Source organism: Erythrolamprus reginae, chromosome 1, assembly GCF_031021105.1.
Source record: "Erythrolamprus reginae isolate rEryReg1 chromosome 1, rEryReg1.hap1, whole genome shotgun sequence".
Lineage (NCBI taxonomy): Eukaryota > Metazoa > Chordata > Lepidosauria > Squamata > Dipsadidae > Erythrolamprus > Erythrolamprus reginae.
In genome coordinates, this window is record NC_091950.1 from 366,183,002 (window position 1) to 366,210,265 (window position 27,264).

Here is a 27,264-nt window from a genome sequence, read left to right on the forward strand (position 1 = left end):
TTTAAAAGTTTTATATTTCTTTATTGTAACTGAAAACTGTACATAAAAAGAAGATGCAAAGTTACATTTGTCATAACCACTGTAAGAAATAATTTTTTGCCCAACTTAAAAGGGAGTGCAAATATTTTTACATTTCATAAAGTGACAAAAATAAACCAAGATGAATAGATTGTGGTTTGTAGAAATGGTACAAAGTCAAACTAGATAATTATAATATTGCCCAAAAAGAAAATTTCTTTGAAATGAAAAAAATTGTATAGTTTTATTTCTAATCTTTAAAAAAATATAAATGAATTTAGAAGAGAATCACAGTATAGGGCCTAAGTATCTCAAACCATTACAAGGTACATAAAAATAGACACAGATTCCTTGGAAACTTTAATTCTTTGATTAAGCAGCAAGCATTTCACTCATCCAGGCAAAAACACTGCTTAACACAACCCCCTACCCAAAACAGGACGTGCAAGCTGTATGCACATAATCTGGAAAGCACACAATTTTTTAAAAGGACAACATTTTGCTATGTACATATTAAGTACTACAAATGCTAAACATTTTGTCACTGTGGCATAGCGTATGTAAAGCAGTATTATACTACATACCATACCATCATACCCAAACACACAAGTGCCCAGTTATAATTTTGATAGTCTATCTTTGCCATTTAAACGGCAGCACCCAATCTTCTGTATATTGACGTTCTAGCAACAAGAGACAAGACAAAAGTTAGCCAAAAAAATAAAAAAGACAATACAGTCACTGGGAAACCTGATCTACATATTTAAATACTGAAGATGCATTGTTAATAGTTTGGTATTTAGAGAGTTATGCCAAAATGCACAAACAGGACTATGGCAGATTGGAAGAATTCCAGTGGATTAATATTAATATTGGAACCAAAGGTCAAATATAGTGAAGTACCAAAAATTCTGGCAACTGATAGTGATGCTTCCCCCACTGAAAAGCCAGTATTAAAAACCAAACACTCTGGTTGGATACAGACAATGTACAAGAAACATCCATTGAAGGAATTTCTATTTAATATACTACAAATGAAATTTGATTTAAATAAGAATTTTTAAAAATTAAGAACATGAAAGTTAATGGGCAAATCTCTTTAACACCTTAAACATGATAAAGTGTTAGTCTAAAAGTTTTGATATTTGAGCTGTAAAATGCAGTACATAAGAGACTAGTACAGCTTTGCTATACATGAAATCATCCTGAATTTAAACTTTGAAAGTTAAACATTGTTGCTTTAGTAAGAAGTGGGGAAGTCAATTGTATTAAAGAGATGAACATCTTTTGGAAAATAGATTTTCATTGCTTGTTATTTCTTGCCCAAAATTAAAAGCATGTCACTTTGATTATAAACTCCAACTGATTAAATAAAGCATCAATTGGCATATTTTTTGATACCTAAGAAAAAAGATGAGGGGACATGCACTGGCAAGGAACAGCAAAAAGAGACTGAGATATCCCAATAAATTAAACAGAAAATATTCTTAATATTGGACAGTTTTACCGTGCCCCAATATGTATGGAATTCAGCATTCCTTGCTAAATTATTTCCAGAACTTAATAGAATAAAATTTCAGGTAAGAAGTAGTACTAAAAAGTTTATTAAAAAAGAAGACAACTGTGACTTTATTAGCTGCTTGGCTACTTGTGTTGGATGCAAATGGTAACTCACTTGCTGTCTATTATAGTTTGCACTAGCAAGTCATGTTTCCAGTATCAGAAGACCACATATATAGTTGAACCTCTTTAGTACCTTAGCTTTGCACTCTTCAAGACTTTTCCAACAAGCAGACTGAAGAAAAGTACTTTATGAAGAAATATAGAAAATACAAGCCTAGAAAAATGTACGAAGTGGTGGTATCTGTCAAAATCTGAATGACAGGCTTGTCTGTAATACTTGCGCTCCTAACATAGGAAAATGTAAAAATAATTTCCCCAGTTTATCAACATTTACAGCCCTGTTTGAATCTTAAATTGAAACTCTTACACTATTCAGATGGTTTACTTCCATGAAGTTGAATACAAAGGATTTTATAAAATAAATAGACTAAAAATCAGTTGAAGTCATAGTGCAGTGAAATTTTCTTATTTTCGTTTTTTAAAAAGAAGTTAGCTTTGTAAAATGCTGACTTTGTAGACATGGTTTTCTTTGCAATAATCTACTGCACTGAAGTTTCTCTCACTCAGATCGTTCACATATTATATATCCATTTCCACCTTCTTCTTTGTGACAGTTAAATACTGTGGAAAGCTTGCTTCCCCTCCCTTCACCTCTTCATTAGCTGAGGAAAATAGACACTGATACTACTTTAATTACCATAGTTCTGCCCTATTTGTTTAATGCAGCGGGGACTGTGATTCTGTCTGGATTCCAATAAGTGAAGGTGGCTGTGGCCCGCCAGTGGAGGACAGTGTTGGTCTTGGGTTTAGGCGAGGAGGCATGGAATTAGCTGGACGAATGAGTGGTGGAGGGGGCTGGTTTAGGGTTGGCCTTGGTTGAATAAATCGAGCTTGTTGCTGTAGTGGTGGAGGCTGCCGATGGAGAGCTGGAGCAGCCGGAAGGGTTGGACGAAGCAACGGAGGAGGCTGGTTCAAAGTTGTTACAGGGGTTGCTGGTGTTGGAGTAGACGCCTGGGCTGGTGGAGAAGACCCTACACAATGAGGAGTCGGTGGGATCTGGGCCTATAAATAAAGTGATAAAATATGAGAAAGCAGCCATTCTTCATAATCATGCAGTCTGGGTTGTTGCTATCTCCAGAAACAGGAAAGCATTGTTAGTTGAGGCCATATTTGTAGCTAAGAAACCCTTCTTTAAAAACAAACAATTCTTAAATTATTTAGCAATATAAGGAAATAAAATATTCAATATATTACAAAAGAAAATCTAATACTATTCAGGATTATTCAGCTATGTTTTTCATATTAGTAGTATCACTAGACTGTGGGAAGAACCAGAAGCAGCTCAGAGTGTTTAGCTAACATAATCCCAATGAGGAGAGAGCTCTATAAATCAGGAGGCTTCCAACACTGTGGATTGAGTACTCCATTTTGAGTTAAACATTACATTTTGTGATAGGAAATGTAAATGCCATTTCTGAACTCGTGCTTATTTAAGATTTGCTACACAGGAACACACCTCATCTTCTTCATCTGTACTTTTTCCTGATGATACATTAGCATTTTTTGTGTCCTCCCCTAAAGCAGAAGCATCACCATTAGAAGCCAGGGTTCCTTGTTCTGCTTCCCACTCCTGCAATACCTCCTCTAAGTTAAAACGACGCCTGTAGTTTACAAAGAAGTTCTTCACCTGGCCAACAGTCTTATTGCCGATTACATCAGCAATAGCTTGAAAATCTTTACCATATTTGCGGACACCTTAAAAAAGAATAAATAATTAAGATTCACATTAATAAGCAGAAATCTGCATGATATATATGTCCTCTACAGATGATAGGAAACCCCAATTTTAAAAGTGCTTCTATAACGATTGATCATAGGGGAGAACACTAATATTGCTTGTAGTTGGCATATTTTACTGATCAAATTGTCATATTGTAAATATCGCTCATCCTAAGAATACTACAGTTCATTACTGTATCACTTATCTGACTCAAATATTTTTAATCAGGTAAATCATTACCAGGATAACTGTTTATTAGTCATTTCTGTGGGGAAAAACATTTCTGTGGAGAAAAAAGCCCTCTTCTTTCAGTGGAATGTCTGAGTTTTTGCATACTTTTGCATGGCCTGCTAACATGTAGGCCCTGATATATAAAAGAAGACTGGGTGAATAAATAATGGCGAAGTATGGTGCCTGTTTCATTTTCTTGATAAGCAAATTCATCAGTAAGCAATCTCACTGTATGAAAAACCAATTAAATTAGTCCAAACAATTCAATTAAAGTGATATTAGGACTAAGTCAGTGATGGTGAACCTTTTTGGTTTGCGTGCACATGACCACACCCATTCCCTAACCCTCATACTTGCGCATCTCCTGCGCTGCCCCCTGCACATGTACACAATCCCTGTCCCCCCAGGCCATGTGCAGGAGCATAGGCCTCACTGAAGCCTGGCACGGGGAAAAAAAACGGGCAAACAGGCAAACCGGAAGTTCAGAGTTCTGGTTTCCCCGTTGGGCTGTTTTTCACACTCCGGGGCTTCAGAAAGCTTCCCCGAAGCCTCCAGAGTGCAAAAAGCAACATAATGGGCAACCCGGAAGACTATTTTTCCAAACTTCTGGTTTGCATGTTGGGTGATTTTTTGCACTCCATGGCTTCATGGAAGCTTCCTGGAAACATCCTGAGGGTGAAACGGCTTTCTCCAAGGTCAAAAACCAGGTGGTGCTCACATGGAGCAATGCCTCGCATGCCTTCCGATATAGCTCCACGTACCACTTGTGCCATACGTGCCATAGGTTCGCCATCATGGGACTAAGTGATTCGATTTCAGCCAGCCCTGTTCCATATAAATCTCAGGAACCTGATAGTCCTTATCATTGAGAAATGCTCAGTACACAGACTCCAGAGGCATCCATATCTAAAGCTCTGGTACTCCACTAATCCACTGGAAGTCGTGATATGGAGATGATTCCAGACTGAAATGTTACTCCATTGAATGAAATAACATACTAAAATAGAGACTCAAAATGTCCATGAAATAAATTCACCAACCAATACTGGTTATTACTAAGGAAATGAATATAGAACTTCAGCTAAGGAAAATAATTTAACCAGTAAATCTTTTTGTGCATATGCAGAATTGGGACAATATCTTCAATATTCCAGATACCGTAAATGTTTAAATTGTATTTTAAAAATAAGATTAAACCTTTCAGTGACAATTTTTAAACAGAAGTGTCTCTAGCAAGATTCCTTCTCAAAACAATGTCTACATCTCAACTTTTCCACGTTTCCCACTAGAAAGACATCCTGTCTTTTTGCAGTTGGCCACTTCCTTTTAAGCAAAGAGGGTGCTCACAATTGTGATGGGTGAGTCGCTCTGAATCTATGCTCTCTATTTTATCTTTCAACTTATTATTTTAATTTTTAAAATAAACTATAATGCTGACAGGCTTTAATAAGGGGGCACAGAAACCCCCCCTCCTTAATTCTATTTTAAACTAGTCACATTATCCATATTTTTTTTACTTTAAAATGATAAAATTATGTCACGGTGCAAATTCCATCCTTATTTATTAGCATTCCAAAATTTGAAGATGTTGTGGTATTTGTATGGATATGTATTTCCTCACTTGCCATTCTTTCCTGCCCCAATAAACACAAGTACACAGGGCCACATTAAAAAATATATATTTCAGAATGTCAAGAATTACAACCTAAAAGAAAACATTAGTAACACTAATGTACCTTGAACTGCAAGAAGTTGTTCTTCTGTTGTCCAACGGGCATTTATTTTTTGATTTGCCTATTAAGAAACAAAGAATGCCAGCACATAGGAAACCATTAAGTATCTGAAAACAGTGAAAACTTCAGCCACAAAGCCAGCTTTCAATTATTTGTTTACATTTGCCAATTTCAGTAGCTTAATATGTTTTCCCCAGAACTCCATAAATTGAACTAGGAATATAGTGTCCCCTTGCTTTTCGCGGGGGATGCGTTCCGAGACCGCCCGCGAAAGTTGAATTTCCGCGAAGTAGAGATGCAGAAGTAAATACAGTAGAACCCCGACTTACGAGACTAATTGGCAAGCCCCCGAGCCCCCCAGGCCAGCTGCGACGTTTTAAAACACCCGCGCCGCTTCGCAGCTGTCTCCTGAAGCCGAACGCGGAAGTTAGCGTTCGGCTTCAGGAGACAGCTCCTTGGCGCTCGTATCCCGAATGTGAGCTCGGGAGGCGAACAAAAATGTCGCTCCCCTCCCAGCTCTTATCTCGAGTAGCTCGTAAGTAGAGCTGCTCGTATGTCGAGGTTCCACTGTACACTATTTTTGGCTATGAACAGTATCACAAGCCTTCCCATAACACTTTAAACGCCTAAATTGCAATTTTCCATTCCCTTAGCAACCATTCAGATTATTACTCACCATGTTTATTTATTAAAGTTTATTAAAAAAATATTTATTAAAGGCAGACGAAAGTTAACTGAGGTATAGGGAAAAACCCCGCAAATAATTTTTTAATTAATATTTTTGAAAAACCGTGGTATAGATTTTTGGCGAAGTTTGAACCCGTGAAAATCGAGGGAACACTGTACAAAAAATATATTTTAAAACATTAGATTTTTGGTCTATCTCTGTGATAAGGAAATTGATACTTTCTAGATATTCTGAATCGCAACTCCCATAAATTCACGCTACGAAGGATGCTAGCTAATAACAGCTGGCATCCAAAACGTATTATATAAAGGTAGCATTGATTCTTCAAAGTTTAAACAAGAATTTTTTGGAACCTTACATGAAAACGATAGGGACATTTAGAAGTTGCAACCCTCTGCCTGCAATGCACTGTTCTGATATTGAGCTATTGCACTTCCTGTAAGAAGGTGCTGTCTCCATTCTTTTTTAATGCAACAGATCTTATAGGCCTAATCCATTCCAGAGTTGGAACAAATTAGACAATCACTCATACAGACTGGCAAGTGCACTGAAATTTCCACTGGATTTTTGTATGCCAACTGATAGCTACAATCTACGGTGAAAGTACAATTGGAGCAACTCCCTCAAAAAGTAATTAAGTGTTAAATTCTGTTTGCACCTTTATTTTATGAAGGAATGAAATTTGCTTTTGAACTTGCATTGAATAAAATGTTGTCATCCAATAAAACATTTAAAATACATTTTAAACATGGTTCCTATCAATTTTTTTTCATCAAAGCAAAATACTTTCAGAATTCTCTTCAGTTCCCAGCACAATAGCAATACTGTACTGAAAATTCACCCACATTTCAGTGACTCACCTCAGGAGGTTTGAATTCATCTATTCCACCTTCAATTTTCTGCTTAAGTGCACTGTTTATTTGCTTAGCGTTCTGGACCTTGTCCAATGAACAAATCAGGAATGAAAATTAGTGCTATAAAATAGTGTAAATATTAACTGCTAAGTGATTACTTCAAAATCAAACAAAGGTCCTAATCAGAAATAAAATGAAATAAAATAAAATTCTGAAGCGACAAAGCTTGTTTCAAGGAGCAAAACAACTGCCTGCTTCCACGCATAAAGAATAAACCTGGTTAGTAAAATGTGTGACATTATCTAAATTATTACTTTTATTTGTTTTAATGTGGGTTTAGGACTGCATTTTCTTTCACCACCTATTTATTTATTTTTTTATTGTGTGGCATATAGAAAGTATAAAATAAACAGCAAGAAATAAAATGGTGGCTTCCAACGAGATCTTGAATTCCTGGCATAAAACCTGAGACCAACATCGTTATCTGCTTATACATACATGAAGAACGGTTGGAGGAACTGGGTATGTCTAGTTTAATGAAAAGAAGGACTAGGGGAGATATGATAGCAGTGTTCTAATATCTCAGGGGTTGCCACAAAGAAGAGGGAGTCAAACTATTAACCAAAGTACCTAAGGGTAGAACAAGAGGCAATGGGTGGAAACTAAGCTAGGAGAGAAGCAACATAGAACTAAGGAAAAATTTCCTGACAATTAGAATAATTAATCAGTGGAACAGCTTGCCTCCAGAAGTTATAAATGCTCCAACACTGGAAGTTTTTAAGAAGTTGTTGGATAACCATTTGTCTGAAGTGGTGAAGGGGTTCCTGCCTAAGCAGGGGGTTGGACTAGAAGACCTCCAAGATCCCTTTCCAACTCTATTATTAATATGATGATAATGAATAACAATAATAACAATAACAATAATAATTATTATTATTTGTTTCATTGGAGAGCCTCATTAAATTTGCATAATTACGCATCATGTTTTCTCTTCTTTCTTCATGTTTTATTTATTTATTCATTCATTTATTTATTTATTCATTCATTCATTTATTGGATTTGTATGCCGCCCCTCTCCGTAGACTCAGGGCGGCTACCATCCCTATGCTATTTTGTATTTAGGTAAATTCATAACTCCATTTAAACATTTATCTTGCTGAAAATGGAAAAGCATTTGAAAGAGTGTAATTTAGACAATTTTTCCCAGTTTAAAGGGACTGAGTCTACTAGAAATCTAAACACTAAATGGATCCAAAGTGCAGCATGACACTCCTGGACAGTATAGCAAACTCAAAGGGGTTCTGTGGAATAACGAAGTGATACTTGACACCTGTTGGGCACTGCATACTACAAGACTAAGAATGCTGTGAAAAAAATTACTAAAACCCTAAAGGTGCCATGAACCAAGAAAGTTTGGGAACTTCTACCATATAAATTTATTTATTTATTTATATCCTGCCTTTATTGTTTTTATAAATAACTCAAGTCCAACACATTTTCCTTCTCTTTATTTCTCCACAATGGGGAGAGAGGGAGGCTGGACCAACATCCTCTAACTGACTTTAATGGCTCAGGTGGGACTAGAACACAAAACTATCTGGTTTCTAGACTGCTGCCTTACCTCCTAAAAGCTAAATACAGGACTAAGTTACTGATAAAACCACACTGTAAAACTGAAACAATGAGTTTATTCATACTGAAGTCAATACATTTAAATAAGAGTTATGGTGGCACAGTGGTCAAAATGCAGTATTGCTGATTAATTTTGCCCACTGCTAGGAGTTTTGATCTTAATGAGTTCAAAGCTAACTCAGCCTTCCTTCCGACGTTGGTAAAATGAGGACCCAGGTCGTTGGGGGGCAATATGCTGACTCCTTAGAGAGAGCTGTAAAGCACTGTGAAAAAATATGTAAGTCTAAATACTATTGCTACTGCTATCTAGTACTGCTATCGAATACCGCTATAGACACAAGAACAGTTCCCCTCCGAACACCATCACTCTGCTAAACAAATAATTCCCTCAACATTGTCAAACTATTTACTAAGTCTGCACTATTATTAATCTTCTCATCATTCACATCACCAATCTCCTTCCACAAATGACTGTATGACTGTAACTTTGTTGCTTGTATCCTTACAATTTATATTGATTGGTTCCTAATTTAATTTGATTGCTTATTTGTACCCGGACTGTCATTAAGTGTTGTACCTTATGATTCTTGATGAACTTATATTTTCTTTTATGTACGCTGAGAGCATATGCAACAAAACAAATTCCTTGTGTGTCCAATCACACTTGGCCAAAAAATTCTATTCTATTCTATGTAGTCTTGAGAAAACCAATGATTATGTTGAAGTCTCAAATCATGAATCTATTTTAATAACCAGAGACTGTATTTTTAATCCACCCTAGGCGTTTTCAGATTTCCTTGTTTACTAGAAACTAAAATATTAAAAACACAACCCTCCACTCCTAAGTAAATCTGATAATTAAAATACCTGTCGCTTCAATGAGATCAACTCCATATCCAGCTGCCTAAGAAGTGTATTGGCAGCGTTGGGGCTACATGAAACCGCTACCACATCTTCTTGAGTTAAGTACATGCCTTTTGGAGGACGGCATTTAGAGCGCTGAGAATGATGACGATGTTGCAAACTTTGATATTCTCTTCTACCTAATCCTATTTTGCTGGACTGCACAGGCTGGTCATGATTCCCCTGCAATATTCAAAAAGTTTCTATTTAACTGAAGCATGATACTGTATTTTAAAAACAAATTATCACATTAATTGTATCACATTATTATTCGAATATTTCTTAACACATATTTTTCATATCATGTATAATCAGACAACACAATAAAATAAGCTGCATAGGTTTTCCTTGGCCAATAGAGGTGACATGGATGACATAAATTGGGAGTTCTCAAACTTTATGTTGCCAGAACTCCCTAAAATGATTTGAGATTTCTGAATGAATAGCTATATTTGGATTACAAGTGGGAAGGAATAATAATTATAGATGTTAATTAAATTACATTTTGTATCTATCAGTGTAAATATCAATGTATATTTATATGACATAGATATTCATATTCTAAATAAACAAATTCCAATGTATTAGTGGCGCAGTGGTTAGAGTGCAGTTAGTTCTGCTGATTGCCAGCCGCCTGCAATTTAGCAGTTCAAATCTCACCAGGTTAAACGTTGACTCAGCCTTCCATCCTTCCAAGGTCAGTAAAATGAGGATCCAAATTGTTGGGGGCAATATGCTGACTCTGTAAACCTCTTAAAGAGGGCTGTAAAGCACTGTAAAGTGGTATATAAATCTAAGCGCTGTTGATATTTTCAGGAAATTAATTATGTTTTATTTATTTATTTATTTATTATTTATTTATTGGATTTGTATGCCGCCCCTCGGACTCGGGGCATTAAATCTCTGACATACTCAGCAATTTCATAAAACTTCATTTCTGTTCATAAAAGCAGGCTGAGGGAGAGGACGAAAATCCCTGATAAAGTTCCTTTATGATTTTATAATATCACTGATTGCATCATCTGAAGACCAAAATATAGCAATAAAAACAGAACCTCCAATTCAGGCGACAATTTAACTTCAGTTTGTATTACCTCTTTTTTACTTTCCTTTTTGGGATCATAATCACTATCATTTCCATCCATAGGGTGAGGTTCTTCAACATCATCATCACTGAGGATTGAAAATGATTGGTCAATATTTACTTTCACAACTCAATTTCTGCTCAAATACACTTTGTGTTTATTGTATTTTACATGTTGAAATGTCACTTTAATTTTATATACGGTAGTACTAATTTGGTTATTTTTAAATAGACAACTACAAATTATTAAAATTTCATGTGTTTACAATATGAATATTAGTTTTAAAATAATTTTACACAATATAAGTCCATACTAAGTAAATTAAAACATATCCTGTTTATTTAAAGCATCTCAGTCTCATGTGCAAGACTGTTAAAAACTCCTACTCATTTGACAAGAAACTGAATAGAGACTTCACACAATCATCTAATAATACCTGCTCTGGAATGGCTAAAAGATGATTGAAATACTTGGTTCATATCATAATACAATGTCATGTGTCCTGCTGCAATCAGAAATATTGGGATGGGTAGGAAAAAGCATTCACTTTTGCCTTATCAAAACTAACAAAAAAGTTCACGGAAAAATCAGTATCTGTACTAGTAGTATTCCCTAAACTATGGATATGTTATCTGTTCAGAAATCGGAATCATTTACAAATGAAGTGTAGTATGAAACAGAAATGTTGACTACCACCCACTATAGTCACAATCGATGGCTGTGATCTTGTATGCATGCATTGGAAAGAAGATGTGAATTGTCTTTACATGTGAGGTTTTTAAAATGATATTGCTTTATCAATGATCGAAACAAATCCATGTAATTATAGAAACAGGCTCTGTAAAAAAAATCTTTAAAAAACCCCTGTCCATCTTGCAAGATATCTAGTCAACACTGGGGGTGGGGGGGGAGGGAGTTGAGTACTTTAAGAAGTGCTGTGCAGCTACAGTATTTCTAACTATAGAAAGACTATATATGTGAGATTACCAGGTCAGAAATGCTGTATATGGTACGTCATTTTATTTCATTGGTTATAATAATACAAAAATATCTGTGGCTATAATTTAACAACTTCTATGTTCTGATGTAAAGAAGTGGGCTTTCCATCTGCTTAACAAAATGGGTAAAGAGAAATAAAACAGTTTTCCCCAACTGGATGTCCTCTAGAAATGTTGGGAACTTTAAAGTACCTGAATTTCAGTGTTTACAGTGCTGGGACATACCGTGTTTTCCCCAAAATAAGATCCTGTCTTACATTTTTTGACCCCCCAAAATATGGCCTTGAGCTTATTATTTGGGGGGGGGGGTCTTATTATTTTTGGGGTGCAGGAGGTGGGGTGGGCCGCAAGATATGTGTCTTACTGGAGTCAGCAGCTCCGTAGCGTCTTTCGGACAGTGTGCTTAGTTCCAGCTCCAACTGTCTCCATAGAGCAGGAAGGGTACTCGCACAGCAGCTGCTACCCAGGCTAGGGTTTGGAAGCCGCAAAGCCGGAGTTTGGGGGAGAGAAAGAAAGAAAAATGCCTGCTGTTTCTGCTTTTGGCTGCATGGAAAGAAAGCAGCAGAAGTCTTTCTTTCTCTCTCCCAAACTCCGGCTTTGCAGCTTCTAAACCCCAGCCAGGGAGCAGCTGTTGTGCGAGTGCACTTCCTGCTCTATGGTGACAGTCATTGGAGGCCTCCCCTTCCCCGCTGCTCCTCTCCGCTCCAATCTTCCTGTGGTCCCAACTCAACAAACTTGCAGTAAAATTGGCAAAACTGGCATAGAACCTATTCCCTTAAAAGTAGAAATAATCAAAGGTAAACAAAAACAAACAGAACGCCTACTTTCTCTAAACAGCTTGCTGTTTAGAACACTTATTACATTGCTTACCTATCACCTTGATTATTTCTATTAGCTAGTTTTCTAGCCTGGCGGTCCATTAAACTTGTTCTAGAACGTGTTTTCTTCCAGGAATAGTAATATTTTACAAGGCTTGCAATAGTCTTGTCCGGAAGCTGAAACACAGTAAAAGTATGCAGACACTAGTTATAAATGCTATGGGAAAATTGGCACATAGTTTAGTACGTGTATAAAAACCTTAAATCACAAGGTATAATTTTAAGATGCGTGGACTTCAAATCCCAGACTTTCCCAGTCACCATTCTAGCTAGGAAATGAAGTCTACACATCTTAAGATTGGCAAAGTTGAGAAAAGCTGCCAAGGAAGGTCCATCCTCTTTTGACAGAAATACCACTTACAGTATTCTCTTAACCCTTGTGAAATACTTTGAAGGCGGGGGGGATCAGCCTTTTATTTCTTTACCATTTGTTGAATTCTGTGAAAGCTTTTTCCATGGAAACTGAACGCTTGTTCAAAAAGGACTTTATCTTCAACCGTCCACTCATCTGGAAAAGGAGTAAAATTCGGGAGATCTGCAAGGGATTTCTCAATGTTGTGCTTATGCCAGAACAACATGCCAAGTGCCTTTAAGAAAGAACCAAACAGGTGTAAGTTTCACGGGGTGCCATATTGACCTTTTACTTTCTTATCTTAATGATGTGCAAGATCACATCCAAGTTTGTCAGAAGGCACATTTTACCCATCTAGCTGCACTTAATGCTTTTGATATTTCTCCAATACAAACTATATATTCTGATGAGAAAAAAGAAATGGAAAGTTTAACATTTACAGTAAATTGCTCCAAACAATTGCAAACAACATAACTGCCATTTAACCCCTTGCTTCTAGTTATATTCTACATTCTGTAACCTGCACTGAACTACACTCAAGTTCAAAGAGTTTACTTTAAAAAATGAATTTTGCCCTTTTCAAGTTATTGAATTATCCTCACAAAGGAGAAGTTTCAAGTAGATTGTTGAAGAGTATCTATTGTGCTACAGTACTCAAATAGTATTAACACTGAAATAACTACACTTGTTTAAATAAATGAAACTCTAATTTGGAAGGAAAATATTCAGCTCCATCATCTCTGACAATGCTGCTGAATCTAACAGGACTTGACGTTTTAATTGTCCACAGGGCCACAGGCTTCATTAATTTTCTAAATAAGCAGACAATGAGGTAATTTGAAGATCATCCCCTCTCATATTATATAGTTTTACTTATCAAAGCCCTGCCAAGAAAAATGCTAAATTGTCATGTACAGTGGTACCTCAAGATATGAACCCCTCGTCTTACGAACAACTCGTGATACGAACCCGGGGTTCAGAAAAATTTTGCCTCTTCTTACGAACTTTTTTCGAGTTACGAACCGGCGTTCGGAGACTGCTGGGAAGCCGCGCGACTGTTTTAAAAGGTGACAGCCGGGCGGCGGGGCTTCCCAGAAGCCTCCCGAACGCCGGTTCGTAACTCGAACAAAGTTCGTAAGAAGAGGCAAAATTTTTCTGAACCCCGGGTTCGGGGGGGTGCTGGGAAGCCCCCCAGGCCGGCTGCGACCTTTTAAAACAGCCGCGCCACTTCCCAGCTGTCTCCTGAAGCCGAACGCCAAAGCCGAACTTCCGCGTTCGGCGTTCGGAGACAGCTGGGAAGCCGCGCGACTGTTTTAAAAGGTCGCAACTGGCCTGGGGGGCTTCCCAGCACCCCCCGAACCCGGGTTCGGGGGGGTGCTGGGAAGCCCCCCAGGCCGGCTGTCACCTTTTAAAACAGCCGCGCGGCTTCCCAGCAGTCGCCGAAAGCCGTTTTTTTGCGGGGGTTTTTGGTTGCACGGATTAATTGACTTTACATTGTTTCCTATGGGAAACAATGTTTCGTCTTACGAACCTTTCGTCATACGAACCTCCTCCTTGCACCAATTAAGTTCGTATCGTGAGGTATTACTGTACTAATTAATCTTTTAAAACTCTTACCTGTTCCACATTGTATCCATGTTTTTCCTTTGCTATAGCAATGTATTCATCCACTGTGTAACAGAAGTATGCTAGAATTATTTTCTAATATATTTACAGGGGGAAAAAACATTTTAAGATCATGGATCCTGATTACATTCACCGATATTGTTCCATTCTGATTTATTTAAATACTGAAATATATATTTGTGCTCATGTTAATCATCATTTTATTTGTTTATCTTTATATCCTGCTTCAATTATTTGCATCTCTAAAACTGCATATACTGAAAACATTCTATAGGAATGGGGGGGAAAACCTGTTGATCAAAACTGCAATCCTACATTGATTCAAGTGTAGTAAAAAACCCAACAATAAGCACAAAAAGGCCTATCCTGATGTAATTCTATGGAAAGTCTAAAATCAAATTCATTACTACCCCAGAGCTTTCAAACACCTTTTCATCATCAGTTGTATAGTTACTTTGAGTTTTCTTCTATCTAGCTTCTTCTCTGCTTCAATGATATAAATTAAACTCAAATATGAGTGCAATACAAGGAGATTCAATGCAGTGTTTCCTTTTTTGCACTGTTGATCTTTATTGAGGAACAGCTTAGATCTCTATATGGTTAAACAAGGTAGCAAGGAAAGAGAAGAATCAGATGAAGAGAGCTAAAAGTCTAAAACTAATGTGAAGAGATAAATGTGATATGTTGAGAAAGTCTGATAAAAACCAGGAAGCAAGGGCAGATTTTATTTAAGCCCTGAAATATGCAACATGAAAATGTGACGTATTTGTTAATTTGATGCCATTTCTCTAACACTAGAACAACTAATATTCAACAATGTAGGACAAAACTGAAACTGTTTCAACTATCATTTTCATTTTAAAAAACATTTTGTTCTTAAAATCTAACTCTTAAAAGATTTAACCCTAAAGATATACAATTAAGAATCCTTCCTCTTTAGGTAACTGGAAAATATAGCAATATAGATTCATTAATCTATAAGTACTTTTGAAGCAAGGGACTGTTGAACAGGGATTCATGAATCCATAAGCCAATCATGCATTATACGGAACTGGCTATATATAGTAGGACGAAAGGATATCATACTAAATATATGAGCCTCTGACCAAAAGAATAGTCTTACATTACCATGGCAGAGATAAATTTCAAAAAAAAAATCTAAGTAACTAAATGATAATAGTAAGGACACATATTCATGTTGGATTAATATAGTTTATTTAATTTATTCTGTAAGCTAACATAGGCTATATCCTCTCAGAGAATCCTTGGAAACTGATTGAATGACCTGGAATAAGATTTATTTGGCAATTATTTATTAGGATGTGTTACTTATTTCAGTTTATTTTGATAGTGATTTTATTTTATTTTGTTCTAAGTCATCATTAATTGATTATAATTCAGAAGCATACACTTCAACCAATCAATGTTTCATTTAAAATTCCAGATTCAGAAGCATCAGCAAGCATACATACATACATACATACATACATACATACATACATACATAATCATCAAAAATATTATAAACGTATGGAATATAGTTTATCAACTAAAAAAATTTAACTGCCTTGGATATGGCCCCTGGAGGGACCAAGAGGTAAAAAGGAAGCATTATGCTCCCTCCCATATGTGGATATACCAGGGTGGTTCAACAGAAAAAAACATATAACTCTTTCCTGGTACAAGCTAAGAGGAGGAGAACACTTGGTCTTGAGGTTAAAGCAACCGACTCCCCAGGTTCAAATCCGGGTAAGGGTATGGCTAGCTGATGAGAGCAAAATTAGCTTGAAAGAGCGCTATACTAGTCTCCCTTCCTTTTCATTATCAGCAAAACAATGTTACATATATACTGTATATGTATATGTATATATATATATATGATTTGCTGTTGCAGAATGTTCCATGTACACAGTATGTTACGGAAAATTATTTTATTGCTGGTCACTATGCCTGATTTTATGTCACATCATATGTCTGTCAATCTAGAAAGTATATTCATATGAAATGCAGGGATAAATTTTCAATATTTTACCAGACTGGATAATTTTTGCTAGACATGTAAATTACATTCTGAAAATTTAACTTATTAATTGCACTGAGGTCAGAACACAAAACTCAAGATATACCTTTTTAAAAAGTATTTTAACATTTTAAAAAATCTGATGTTTTTTTAAGCAAAAGCAGCACATACATCTGCACATTATAAAATTCCAAGTAACATTTTCAAATAAAAATCAATACAATATCCACAGAGAGGTAATAATTGATTGTTAACTAATTGTATGTATGTATGTATGTATGTATGTATGTATGTATGTATGTATGTATGTATGTACGTGTGTGTGTGAAACATATTTTTGCTGATATGTTATGTAATCCTGATACATATTCTCAGGATTCTATTTAATGCAATTTATCAAACTTACATTTGGCATCAGAAATATTATGATAAGGAGACCACACAAGCATTCCTCCATTGTCTTTATCTGTGTATTTTGTAGCTCCTGAAAGACAAATTAATATGTTCAATACTTCATAGAACATTTAATTCGGATAATAAAAAAATATTCAAATTTATTAATTCAAAGCTAAAGTATAACCTGATGAAAACATTTTATTGCAATTAGACAAAACTACCTTGTATTTTTCACCTTGTAAGTAAAAGTAATGAAACAGAAACAATGGAAAACTTGTTCAAGTAGCACAGGTTGGAATTCACTCCAATGAGAACTTTGCTTTTAAGAGTGCTGTATTTTTCAGACTATGAGATGTACCAGTGTATAAGACGCACCAAGATTTTGAAGAGGTAAGGGGGGGGGAAAAGTTTTTATCCTCCCCGAACCCCAAGAGGACTCTCCAGGTCTCCCAATGGGCCTGTTTTTCACAACCCTCTGCGCACCATGTTTTTGCGAAAAATGAGATGTGAGGGTGAGGCTTCGAAAGGCCAAACCTAGCTATATTTGGTGTTTAAGACCCACCAATATTTCCACCCTCTTTTAAGGGTGTGTGTGTGTGTGTGTGTGTGTGCGTCTTATACTATACTCCAAAAATATGGTAATCAACCTTGATACAACTAAAATTATTCCATGTTTGAGAATTTAAAATAATAAATTTAGTTCTTATCCCTATTCGGATAAGTTATCTTACGGTAAAGGTCTTAACACCTTGTCAGAAAAGGCATAGCTAGTGTGTATGGAAGATAGTTATTATTGTCTTTGCAAAATAATTAAGAGAGGTAACAGGAAAAAATTGAATCTGAAATTCAAACTGAACATCTTATTTATTTTTCTATAAGCTTGTGGAAAACATTGCATTCTTTATATTAATATAGAATGGCTTCTCAAACTATTGTCATAGCAAGTGGCATCTTCTAAATTATGCTGAAAATCTATGAAGCATCATCTCTGGTTACTATTTGGATTGGAAGCCACCAGAAAATCACAGGGCTTTAGACTAGATTGTAAAGTGTAATATCTGGAAAAATATCCCAGAAAATGGAATCATTACTAACTCATATCACTAAATGCTATGAAAAATCTCATGAAAAAACCTTAGCTTAAAGCAAAATTTTCCAACGCTAAGACTATTCAATCCCACGTGAAGGACTATTGTTAGTTTTTCACATCATTAATAGAAATGCCGTGAAGTGTTAGAGCTGAATATTACCATTAGCTCCAAATTTATCTTATTACGAGGTGAAAAGAAAATTGTCTGAGAATAGGGTGGTGGGATAAAAAAAAAAATACTACCAGATCTGTGGTATGGCTTAGTGGGCATGGCAGGGGAAGGATATTGAAAAATCTGAATTACTCAAAATTTCCACTACCAGTTCTTCAGAACTGGTCAGAATCTATTAAATACCACTTCTGGCCACACTGATGGGAGAAGGAATATTTATTTATTTAATGTCACCTATATTATTCGTTAAATAAATGTTCCCAAGCCAGGTAACTAGCAAAAGCAAAGAAAATGATGTAACAGTTAGGCATACTTAGGTTCCCCTACTAAATAGTGTCATCTTGCAAGCATGTCATATTAGGCATCTCTGACATTTAGAAGACCTTGACCCTTGGTATCTTCTGAAAGGCTGTGAGGATCTAGGGTGTTAGAACTGGGTTTTTTTTCCCCCTTAAGGCATTAGGATTAGGAGGTTAGGGGAGCTCAGGCTCAATTTACATTTGTCTATTTTTGTGTAATTACAATGCCTCGGGTTTTCTTTGGAGTATTGACAATGATACAGTTTTATATAGATTTTTAAATTGATCGTTTGCTGTCTAGAATTATGTATTTAAGATTGTTGGCCATATAAACAATCTTTGAATTGTTTAAATAAGTATTTTTTTTTAAAATGAACAGAAGAAATTACTGCTAAGTTCCAGGTCAAGTAGTCCCTTAATAGGTGTGTGTGTGTGTAAATTTCCACATTGTTTATCCAAGCTCATGATTATGCGTTACATTTGTCTGCCCATTTCTTCTATATACATGATTAAAACATCATGTATATAGCTCCCACATCATGCTAACCTAGGCCAAAAATGGCTTACTTGCATACTCACTCAAGGAAAGGAGCCATTGCTTAATAATAAATCTACATAACAATGTTGTGGAAATGTGATCAGAAGAGTAGCTGAAGAAGTCTCCCAAGGCAGAAAAGAGAAAGATGAGAAAACAGCAAAAACAAACTTAGCATGCTAAGATATGTAGTCAACAAGACATGGGCAATAGATTGCCAACCTCAGTTGCATGCATCTAATCTAATGGGGTGGAATTCAGTCAGCAATAAAAGCCCAAGCATTTGTGATGCTATATGAACATTTAGTAATCAAAGATGAAATCTGCTTCCATCACAAAGTGCAGATATTGTGGATTGCAATAATAGTGATGAATCCTTCCCCCTAATCTTTCCTCATATACATATTGCTGGATATAGAAGGAATCACATTCAGATATCAACTGAAATCATGAAGGATGTGTCATGAACTCTGAATCCAACTTATAGCAAAAAGTCTAAGAATGTTTTCAAAACAAGAAAATAAAGAATCACAAGCACTAATATCTTCAAACTGAGATAAAAATCTAGAACCACTATAACTACAGAAAACAGAGAATATTTATTAAAGCTGTATATTAATTTTTTAATTAGCTACTCAATTATGAATTAAGCCATATAAATTGCAATAAATAAATGTATTGTCATAATATACATTTATTTATATATGCAATAATGACTAAACAGTTGATATACAACATAAAATCTGGGTAGAAGCATCTAAAAAATATCATAGTTGGCAAGTCAGTAAATAAAATGATCACATGATCAATGAAGAAAACCAGGACACAAAGGTAGATACAGGTAGCTCTTGGAACCATGAGCATTTGTTCAACAACTGTTCAAAGTTATGATGGCACTGAATGAATGGTACCTATGATGGATCCTCGTAGTTTCAGCTGTTGAAATGTCCCCATGATCACAATTTCTTACATTTCCAGCTAGCAAAATCAATGGAATGCTGTCAGGAAGTTGTAAGTCTCAGTCATGAGCAGTCCTTGCTTAATGGTGGCCACCAGAATTGCCTTAGCTAAACAGTGTAGTCACATGACATTGCCTTTTTGACCATGTCACTTAGTGACACAAATTCTGGTCCCAACTGCTGCTGTAGCCCAAGGACTACATGTATTCTAGCTGAGAAATTTAAATAATGTCCTTTAAGATAACTACTAAAAGAGAAGACATAATAAAACACTCAGCTGGGTTCTGGGCATCTATACCGCATTGCGTAATTATAGCAAAGGGTAACAAATAAAAATAAAATTCAATCTTAATAGAAGGAAAATATAAATTATTCTATAACCTTATCAAACTTCCACCCTGCAGATTTATTAAACTTTGAATTTTATTGTAAAAACTTTAATACCAGTATTTAAAATTCAAAAACATTTTATACTATATTAAAAATTATAAAAGGTAATGCTGGAAATAAAATATTACATAGGATTAATCTAGAAATACATTTTTTCAGAAATTTCAAAGCAACAACAATTTTTTCTCAAATTTGAAGAAAAAATAGTTTGGAAGAATTCTTCAGTTATAAAATCATTTTCCGCAAAATAGGTAAAATATTCTTACTAAATAAAATTGGGAAATATAATTGAATCATGCAATAATTATACATTTATTGATTTAATTTACTTCACATTTTTTAAATTTTTGTTGCAACTTAAACTAGCAGTTCTAGGAATTTAGCATATTTTATTATTGCAAGTTACAGAAAAAAGACACCAAATAACTCATCTGAAAACAAGGAATTGAAACATTTAAAGAAAGATGTTATAAACTGTGGACTTTGTTTCATCAATTCAAGGGCAAAACAAGCTGAGAAAAAAAGGGGAATAATATTTGCTACATAAAGTGACAGCTAATCATTTCAGTTTCTCTGAATCTAAATACAGTATTACCAGCAATTTGACTTCTGAGCCTTTTAAAAACTTTTCGCATATTATATAAATCTGTTTTGTCTGGAGTAAGCTTCACTCTCCTTTCATGTTAATTATGTTAAAATTTGTTAATTATGCTATTAATAAATATGTTAAGCAATAAATAAACATGCTAAGAAGTACTGTATTTTCTCAATTTGATGTATTTCCATGAACAACATTTTATCTTGATTTGAAAAGAATATTTTATAATTATCTCTTCATCTCTTCACTATTTCAGAAAAAAAACACAAAGAACAGTGTTATAGTAGTAGCAGCAAAAAAAAAAATAGCATTAAAAAAGAGAAAAAAATAATTTTCTTTTCAGGATTTTCCTTCCACCTGCTATTAGCTTCCCTGCAAGCCTTCTTAGTGAAAGCTTTTATAAGTCACCAAAGAAAATTGGTGACTTGGGGAATTCTTTAATTTCCCATTTTTAAAAACATCAAATGATAGTTAAATTCTATATATTTTACCACTCAGATAATTTGATTTGTTCTTAATTGCTGATAGATTTCTTTTTGCATTTTGCTTGTGTCCTCAGGTCAGTTCTTTCTTTTGATAAAGTCGAAGTATTGTATTCCTGTCCTGACAATCCTAACCTGGAACAGATGCAACATCTGCAAACAGTGTTTATGACACATTGGGCCTTTTAAAATGAAAACCGAAAGAAGTTCTTTTCCCTTCCATTATATCTAAGGTTGATATGAAATTGTTTACCAGGTTCTCTCCTTAACATGGGATGGTGCTAGGCCTTGGGGGGAAAGAATGGTAAGTTTTGTCTTTTATTGAAATTTGCTCTGATTCTGCACATATTTTTTGTATAAGCACTATTCAAAGGGAGCTTGACCATTAACTGATGCATGCTGTTCTTTTTGACATGGATTCAGTGCTCTTCCTGAACAACAGTACTACACTCATGTTCAAGAGCAGCTGAAACAAAAGTTGACAGGCACTGGAGTAGTTTCACCATAAAGCATGGCTGGGAACCTCTCACTTTCTTGCCTACCCTGCATTGTTCTGCAACTTTTCTGCTTTCACTGCTGATCAGCTGCTAGTTATACCCTTCCAAGCTTTGAAGCTGGGCCCTCCCCTCCCTGACCAAGGATGTGTAGAGGATAGTCATTTTCCTACCGCCCAATGTAGAGTAGCTCTGAAATTACACCAAAAGCTGGAGAGAAAAGGCATATACTCCATACCACCCTAAAGTGCCCAATAGATGCCATGCTGATAAGTATCTTTTGATAGATAGTCCTACCAAAACATATCAGATTGTATTCCACAGCAAAATTGCCACTGCTTGATTTCTGCTTATTAGTATTATTTTGTCAAGAAACAGCGCTGACTTTTAACTAGCTCAAGTATGGGTCAAGATGAACACAATGCCATTTAAAAAACAGATTGCCACAGTATGTTCATGTCAAGGATAAGTACAAATGAAGAAAATATCTTTAGCTAACATGTCATCTAACACAAACAGGGTGATTCTCATATGAAAATGTTTAGCCTTTGATACTTGAAATTCCCTAATGAACAGAAAAAGATATGAGTAATATAATATCATATATTATCGTATAAAATATGATTAAGAGCTGTGGTGCTACAGTGGTTAGAATGTGGTTAGTATTGCAATATGCACACTCTGTAAATTGCTTAGAGTGGCTAGGCTGTAAGACATTATGAAGTGGTATTAAATCTACATGCTATTGTTATTGTTATTCAATTGATACTTTTCAGTATCAGAAAGTAAACAAGGTAAAAGTAAAAACTGGTAAAATTTAAATAGTAGGGAGAATTCAATTAAAGAAAACAACTAGGTAAAATATATAAAAACCAAGTCCATAGGTTTAATCTATTAATCAGGGAAAGAGGTTACATGAGAAATCAAGACAATTCTTATAGTCTGGCACACTAAAGGCACCAAATACTAATGGCAATCCATCCTTAAAATATTATATACATCTTTAATACGTAGCCCTGCTTAAGAAGCATTGTAGCATATAGTTCAAAATATTAATCCCAGCTATAGGTATTTGAAAGATTGAGAGAAAATTTGGATGCAATAATGTAAACCACTTTTCATACTACATTTTTACACAAATAGATCAATGATAAATTCAGGATATAATATTCTCTCATGTATTTTAAAATGGCAAACCTGGTTTAATTAAAGTTAAATTAGACAGAAAGAAGGGTTGTTGTCATCTACTGCTGACATCTACTGCTATTTTCTTATAAACACTCAGTTCTATGAAATTATCATTTGACTCATGAAGGTTTATGGAACACATAATAAAAGTTAGGCGATTATGAGATGGTGTTCCACATTTCATCCCTCAGCAACCTGTCTGAGAAGTTTGTGCTTATCTTATATTTGGATCACTGATTGAGACCAAATGAATGAACTGTAAACAAATACGACATTCCCAAATTATCTACAACCATACTAAGTACTGGGGACTCTATAACTATAGAGGAGCAAAAACAGCTGTGAAGTGGTAAGTTGGTTGCAAAAGAGCAGTGAGTTTTGTTACATGTCTAAATGGCATATCAAAGAAACTTCAGGAAACAAACAAGAAACACAACAAACTTTAGTTGCAAAGTGGTGTCTATGTCCGACCCATCGCCAACATTCTTCCAGACCTTCCTCTATCCTCTACCATCCTCTGGAATACATTTAAGCTGACACCTACTGCTTCAGTGACTCCATACAGCCACCTCATTCTCTGTTGTCCTATTCTTCTCTTGCCCTCAGTCTTTCCCAGCATTAGGCTCTTCTCCAGTGAGATAACAAACTAAGAATGGACAATACTTCAATGGCAAATTCTTCTTTTACTAGCGTTGTTTACAATATTATTTAATTTATATTAAATATGCAAAAGTACAAAGCACTTTTAAAATCCAGACTCCAGCCACAAATTCTATCAACCACTGATAATATTTTAAAATATGATGAATGGAAACAAAAGCCAAGAGTATATATGACAGGTTCAACAAAAGTAAACCCAAATGTTTTTATTGTTGAAAAGTTATAAAATTAAAAATTTATAATTGGTATTTTAATAGCAATAGTAAAATATTTCTAAAAAGGATAATCAGTTTGCTTCTTTAAAACAAAAGGTTCAGCATCACCTTAGAATGAAATAATAGTTTCAAGAGAAAAGGCACCATTATTGGCAGCAATAATCGACTGACATAGATTGCCCAGGTTTACAGAAGAGTTAGTAGTGCTTCCTTGTATATCTGGCTAGAAATAAGGCTATATTTGGATAATAGTGATGCCCTGCTAATACCAGTACATGCAAATTAAGACTGAGATAAGTCAGTATCAAGAAGTGCAAGTTTGTCTATTCCATCACATGGTGAACAGAAGTATTGCTTATTATATTGAAAACTTCATTACTCCCCTCTTTTAAATATTGGAAATTCAAAAAAGCCTGGTTTTTCAATATTCTTGGAATAAAATACCCTTTTCAAACTACTGTTGATACAAGACAGGTAAGTTTTTGAAAATTTAAAATCCTTCATTTCTTACTTAGAAGACAAGAGCCGCTTTCTCCAAACATAAGGCCTGCTTCTTTCAACTTCCAGACATCAAAAGCTGGCTCTGCAAACCATCAGTGACCACGAACAAGCTGCACAAAGCCTTGGGGGGGAGGGGCGCCAAAGAAAACCCAACACCTTTTAACCTTCACAAAAGCAACTCTCCTCCTTTCACTCTCAGGTCATATTCAGCAGAATTCAATTACGTTCTCATTATACTGAACATATGCAAAAAACCTCCCATTTTTTAAAAAAAAAACATCAGAGATATCAAGTCACAAATACATATTGAAATATATTTACCAGGATCAAAGTCAGGGATGCGAGCTTGATAGTCTGCTCCGACCCTCATTCCTACATCTGCAATGGAAGAAAATAAAATAAAATAAATGCAACTCTTTAAGAGGGGCGGAAGGAAAAAGGACGCCTTTCTTTTCAATGATTGAAGTATAGTCATTACAAATTAAAATGTGGAGATTGTGATCTAGAAGCATCCCAGACAATGCAATCGACAATTACCAATAAGCACAAGCCTTGCTGCTTTGATAGCCTCAAAGCCTTGAACAAGTAGGGAGAAAGAGAGAGAGAGAGAGAAAGAAGGGGGGAAAAGAGATTACTCCCCCCCCCCACATATACACCGGAAAAAGAAATGCCTACTTCCCTTTAACATTCCAGGTAGGGATTAATTTCCAGAAAGGCAACAATTGTGCTTCATTAAATTTAATAAAGATGCAGAAACGGCCCCCTTTACTTTATTGTGCTGATGCAGCACAAGGTTGCGTGGGTGTAGGTCTCGAGTGCATTCCTGGCAAGAGAAAAACAAGGCAGAAAGGGGGCTGCTGCACGTAGCTAGACCTGCGTGGTGCCACTCTTCATGGCAATCCTTTCATAGTTCCAGCCACCCACGACCGCACTCGGGTTTGCCAGGTTTATTCTATGTGCCACTAAACGTGTACGGTTGTACACACACGGAAAATGCCTCGCAGCCCCGCGCCTGAGCTGCGGTCGCGTTACACGTGTGTCCATTGTGAAAACGCACACCCACTCTCCACGGGATAGAGAGGGATGATGGACAGACGGACAAGCAGGCAGGCACACACACACACATACAGCGCGTGCGCGGCCGAGGGAAATCGAGGACGCGCGCGCCTGCACGCGCGCACCCCCTCCCCACACGCACTCGCGTTATTCCACACCCTGTGTAGACCCTGTCGCGCGCGCGCGCGCCTCACTCTTTCCTGCACGAGCGCGCGCTCGCGCACACACCCCAATACACACACACACACACACAGAGTGAGAGACCTATAAAAGCTCAGCGTAGTCGCCACCAGCCAGCCAGTACACAGGGGCGACGGGACTTACTAGGCCCAAATCTACCCGGCTCGGGAGTTTAAAAAAAAAAGGGTGGGGAAAGATAAAGCCCGCACCGTGCTCGTCGCCGCTGTCACCACCGCCGCCGCCGCTTTCCGGCTCGAAAAAGTTCCCGTTGGAACCGGGGCTGCCACCGCCGCCGCCGTTCTTGGTGCCGTTGGGGGCCGCCCTGTTCTTGGCGGCCACCAGGAGCTCGGCTCCTTTTTCCATCATGCCCGGCATGACGGCTACCCAAGAGAGGGGCGGCCGGCGGGGGCAGCCACTGCCGAAGGGGGGGAAAGTTAATATGGAGACGCCATGTTGGTGCCCCTTTTTCCCCAGCCCCCCCTCCCGCGGCTCGGGCCGCCGCGGCGCCGGCGCCTCCTTCCTCCTCTTGCCCCCCCCTCCTTGACTCGACTCCTCCGCCCACGGATCGGGGATCCCTCCGCGGCGGCCCAGCCGGATCTCGCCTCGACACGTTAGGAAACGTTCGGCGAAGGCGGGATCGGCGGTGGGGTTTTGCCGCTCGTCTTCTGCCGCGGGGAGGCGGCGGGCCCGGTCCCCTCCGCGGCTTAAACCGAGAGCCGCCTTCGGGAACCGAGCGCCGGGGCTGCTTCCCTTCAGGCTCGGCGGGGCCCCTCGCGCGAACCCGCTCGTGCGCACTCGTTATCTTGGAAGATTTGCTCCCGGGTTTTTAAAAAAAAGAGCTTTGAGCGCGCTTTTCGCCCTACGAGGGTTGATATTCTCTTTTGCCGCGCTTCGTTCCGGCGATTCTTTTTCGTTGCTTCCAGAAAATGTCACCCCGTATTTTTAATTGCTTCGTTGTTTTAAAATTAAGGCGTCAACTTGATACGATTTGGGGTTATTGGCAGGAGGCAATAGGGGAAGAGAAGGTTTCAAATTGCGGTGGTAATGGTGGTTAATGAAATAAAGTGTGTGTGGCGGGGGTTGCAAACATTTGGGAGGATTTTGTGTGTTTGTGAGGGGTTACAGGAAAATTGTTAAAATCCGCCATAAAAGTACTCTGGGTTTTGAAAATATGCTTAATCACGCGTCCTTTGGGCTGAGAACTTGTAATTTCAACGTAGGTGAATGATGTGTTATTTATTGATTGATTGTACAGTGTTCCCTCGATTTTTGCGGGTTCGAACTTTGTGAAAAGTCTACCACGGTTTTTCAGAAATATTAATTAAAAAATACTTTGTGCGGTTTTTTCCCCTATACCAAAGTTTTTCCCGCCCAATGACCTCATATGTCATCGCCAAACTTTCATCCACCTTTAATAATTTTTTTTAAATAAACTAATAAATAAACATGGTGAGTAATAATCTAAATGGTTGATAAGGCAATGGGAAATTGTACTTTAGGGGCTTAAAGTGTTAAGGGAACTTATGATACTGTTCATAGCCAAAAATAGTGTATTTACTTCCGCATCTACTTCGCGGAAATTTGACTTTCACGGGCGATCTCGGAATGCATCCCCTGCGAAAATTGAG

General features: G+C 36.9%; 1 protein-coding gene across 3 annotated transcripts; it reads right to left on the reverse strand.

Annotated features, from left to right (window-relative positions):
- On the reverse strand, positions 1–26,280 carry RCOR3 (REST corepressor 3). Of its 3 annotated transcripts, none has more exons than XM_070734477.1 (12): positions 25,846–26,280; positions 24,722–24,778; positions 16,828–16,905; positions 14,393–14,445; positions 12,849–13,010; positions 12,416–12,540; positions 10,557–10,635; positions 9,427–9,645; positions 6,934–7,011; positions 5,389–5,446; positions 3,158–3,396; positions 1–2,703 (listed from the first exon to the last, which is right to left on the reverse strand). In XM_070734477.1, the coding sequence occupies exons 1-12, from the start codon at positions 26,009–26,011 to the stop codon at positions 2,359–2,361; spliced, it is 1,659 nt and encodes a 552-aa protein (XP_070590578.1). In that variant the 5' UTR covers positions 26,012–26,280; the 3' UTR covers positions 1–2,358. The 3 variants fall into 3 exon arrangements, with proteins under 3 accessions (XP_070590578.1, XP_070590577.1, XP_070590579.1); XM_070734476.1 differs by lacking the exon at positions 25,846–26,280 and adding an exon at positions 24,938–25,046; XM_070734478.1 differs by lacking the exon at positions 3,158–3,396 and having other exon boundaries at positions 25,846–26,183.
- Positions 26,281–27,264: the final 984 nt, after the last annotated feature.

Coding starts and splice junctions, on each gene's coding strand:
- RCOR3 (XM_070734477.1), bottom strand. CDS start 26,011: ATGCCGGGCATGATGGAAAAAGGAGCCGAGCTCCTGGTGGCCGCCAAG. Junction 16,906..24,721: donor CATCCCTGACTTTGATCCTG/GTAAATATATTT, acceptor TTTGTCTTTCAG/GAGCTACAAAATACACAGAT. Junction 3,397..5,388: donor ACAACTTCTTGCAGTTCAAG/GTACATTAGTGT, acceptor TTCTTTTTTAAG/GTGTCCGCAAATATGGTAAA.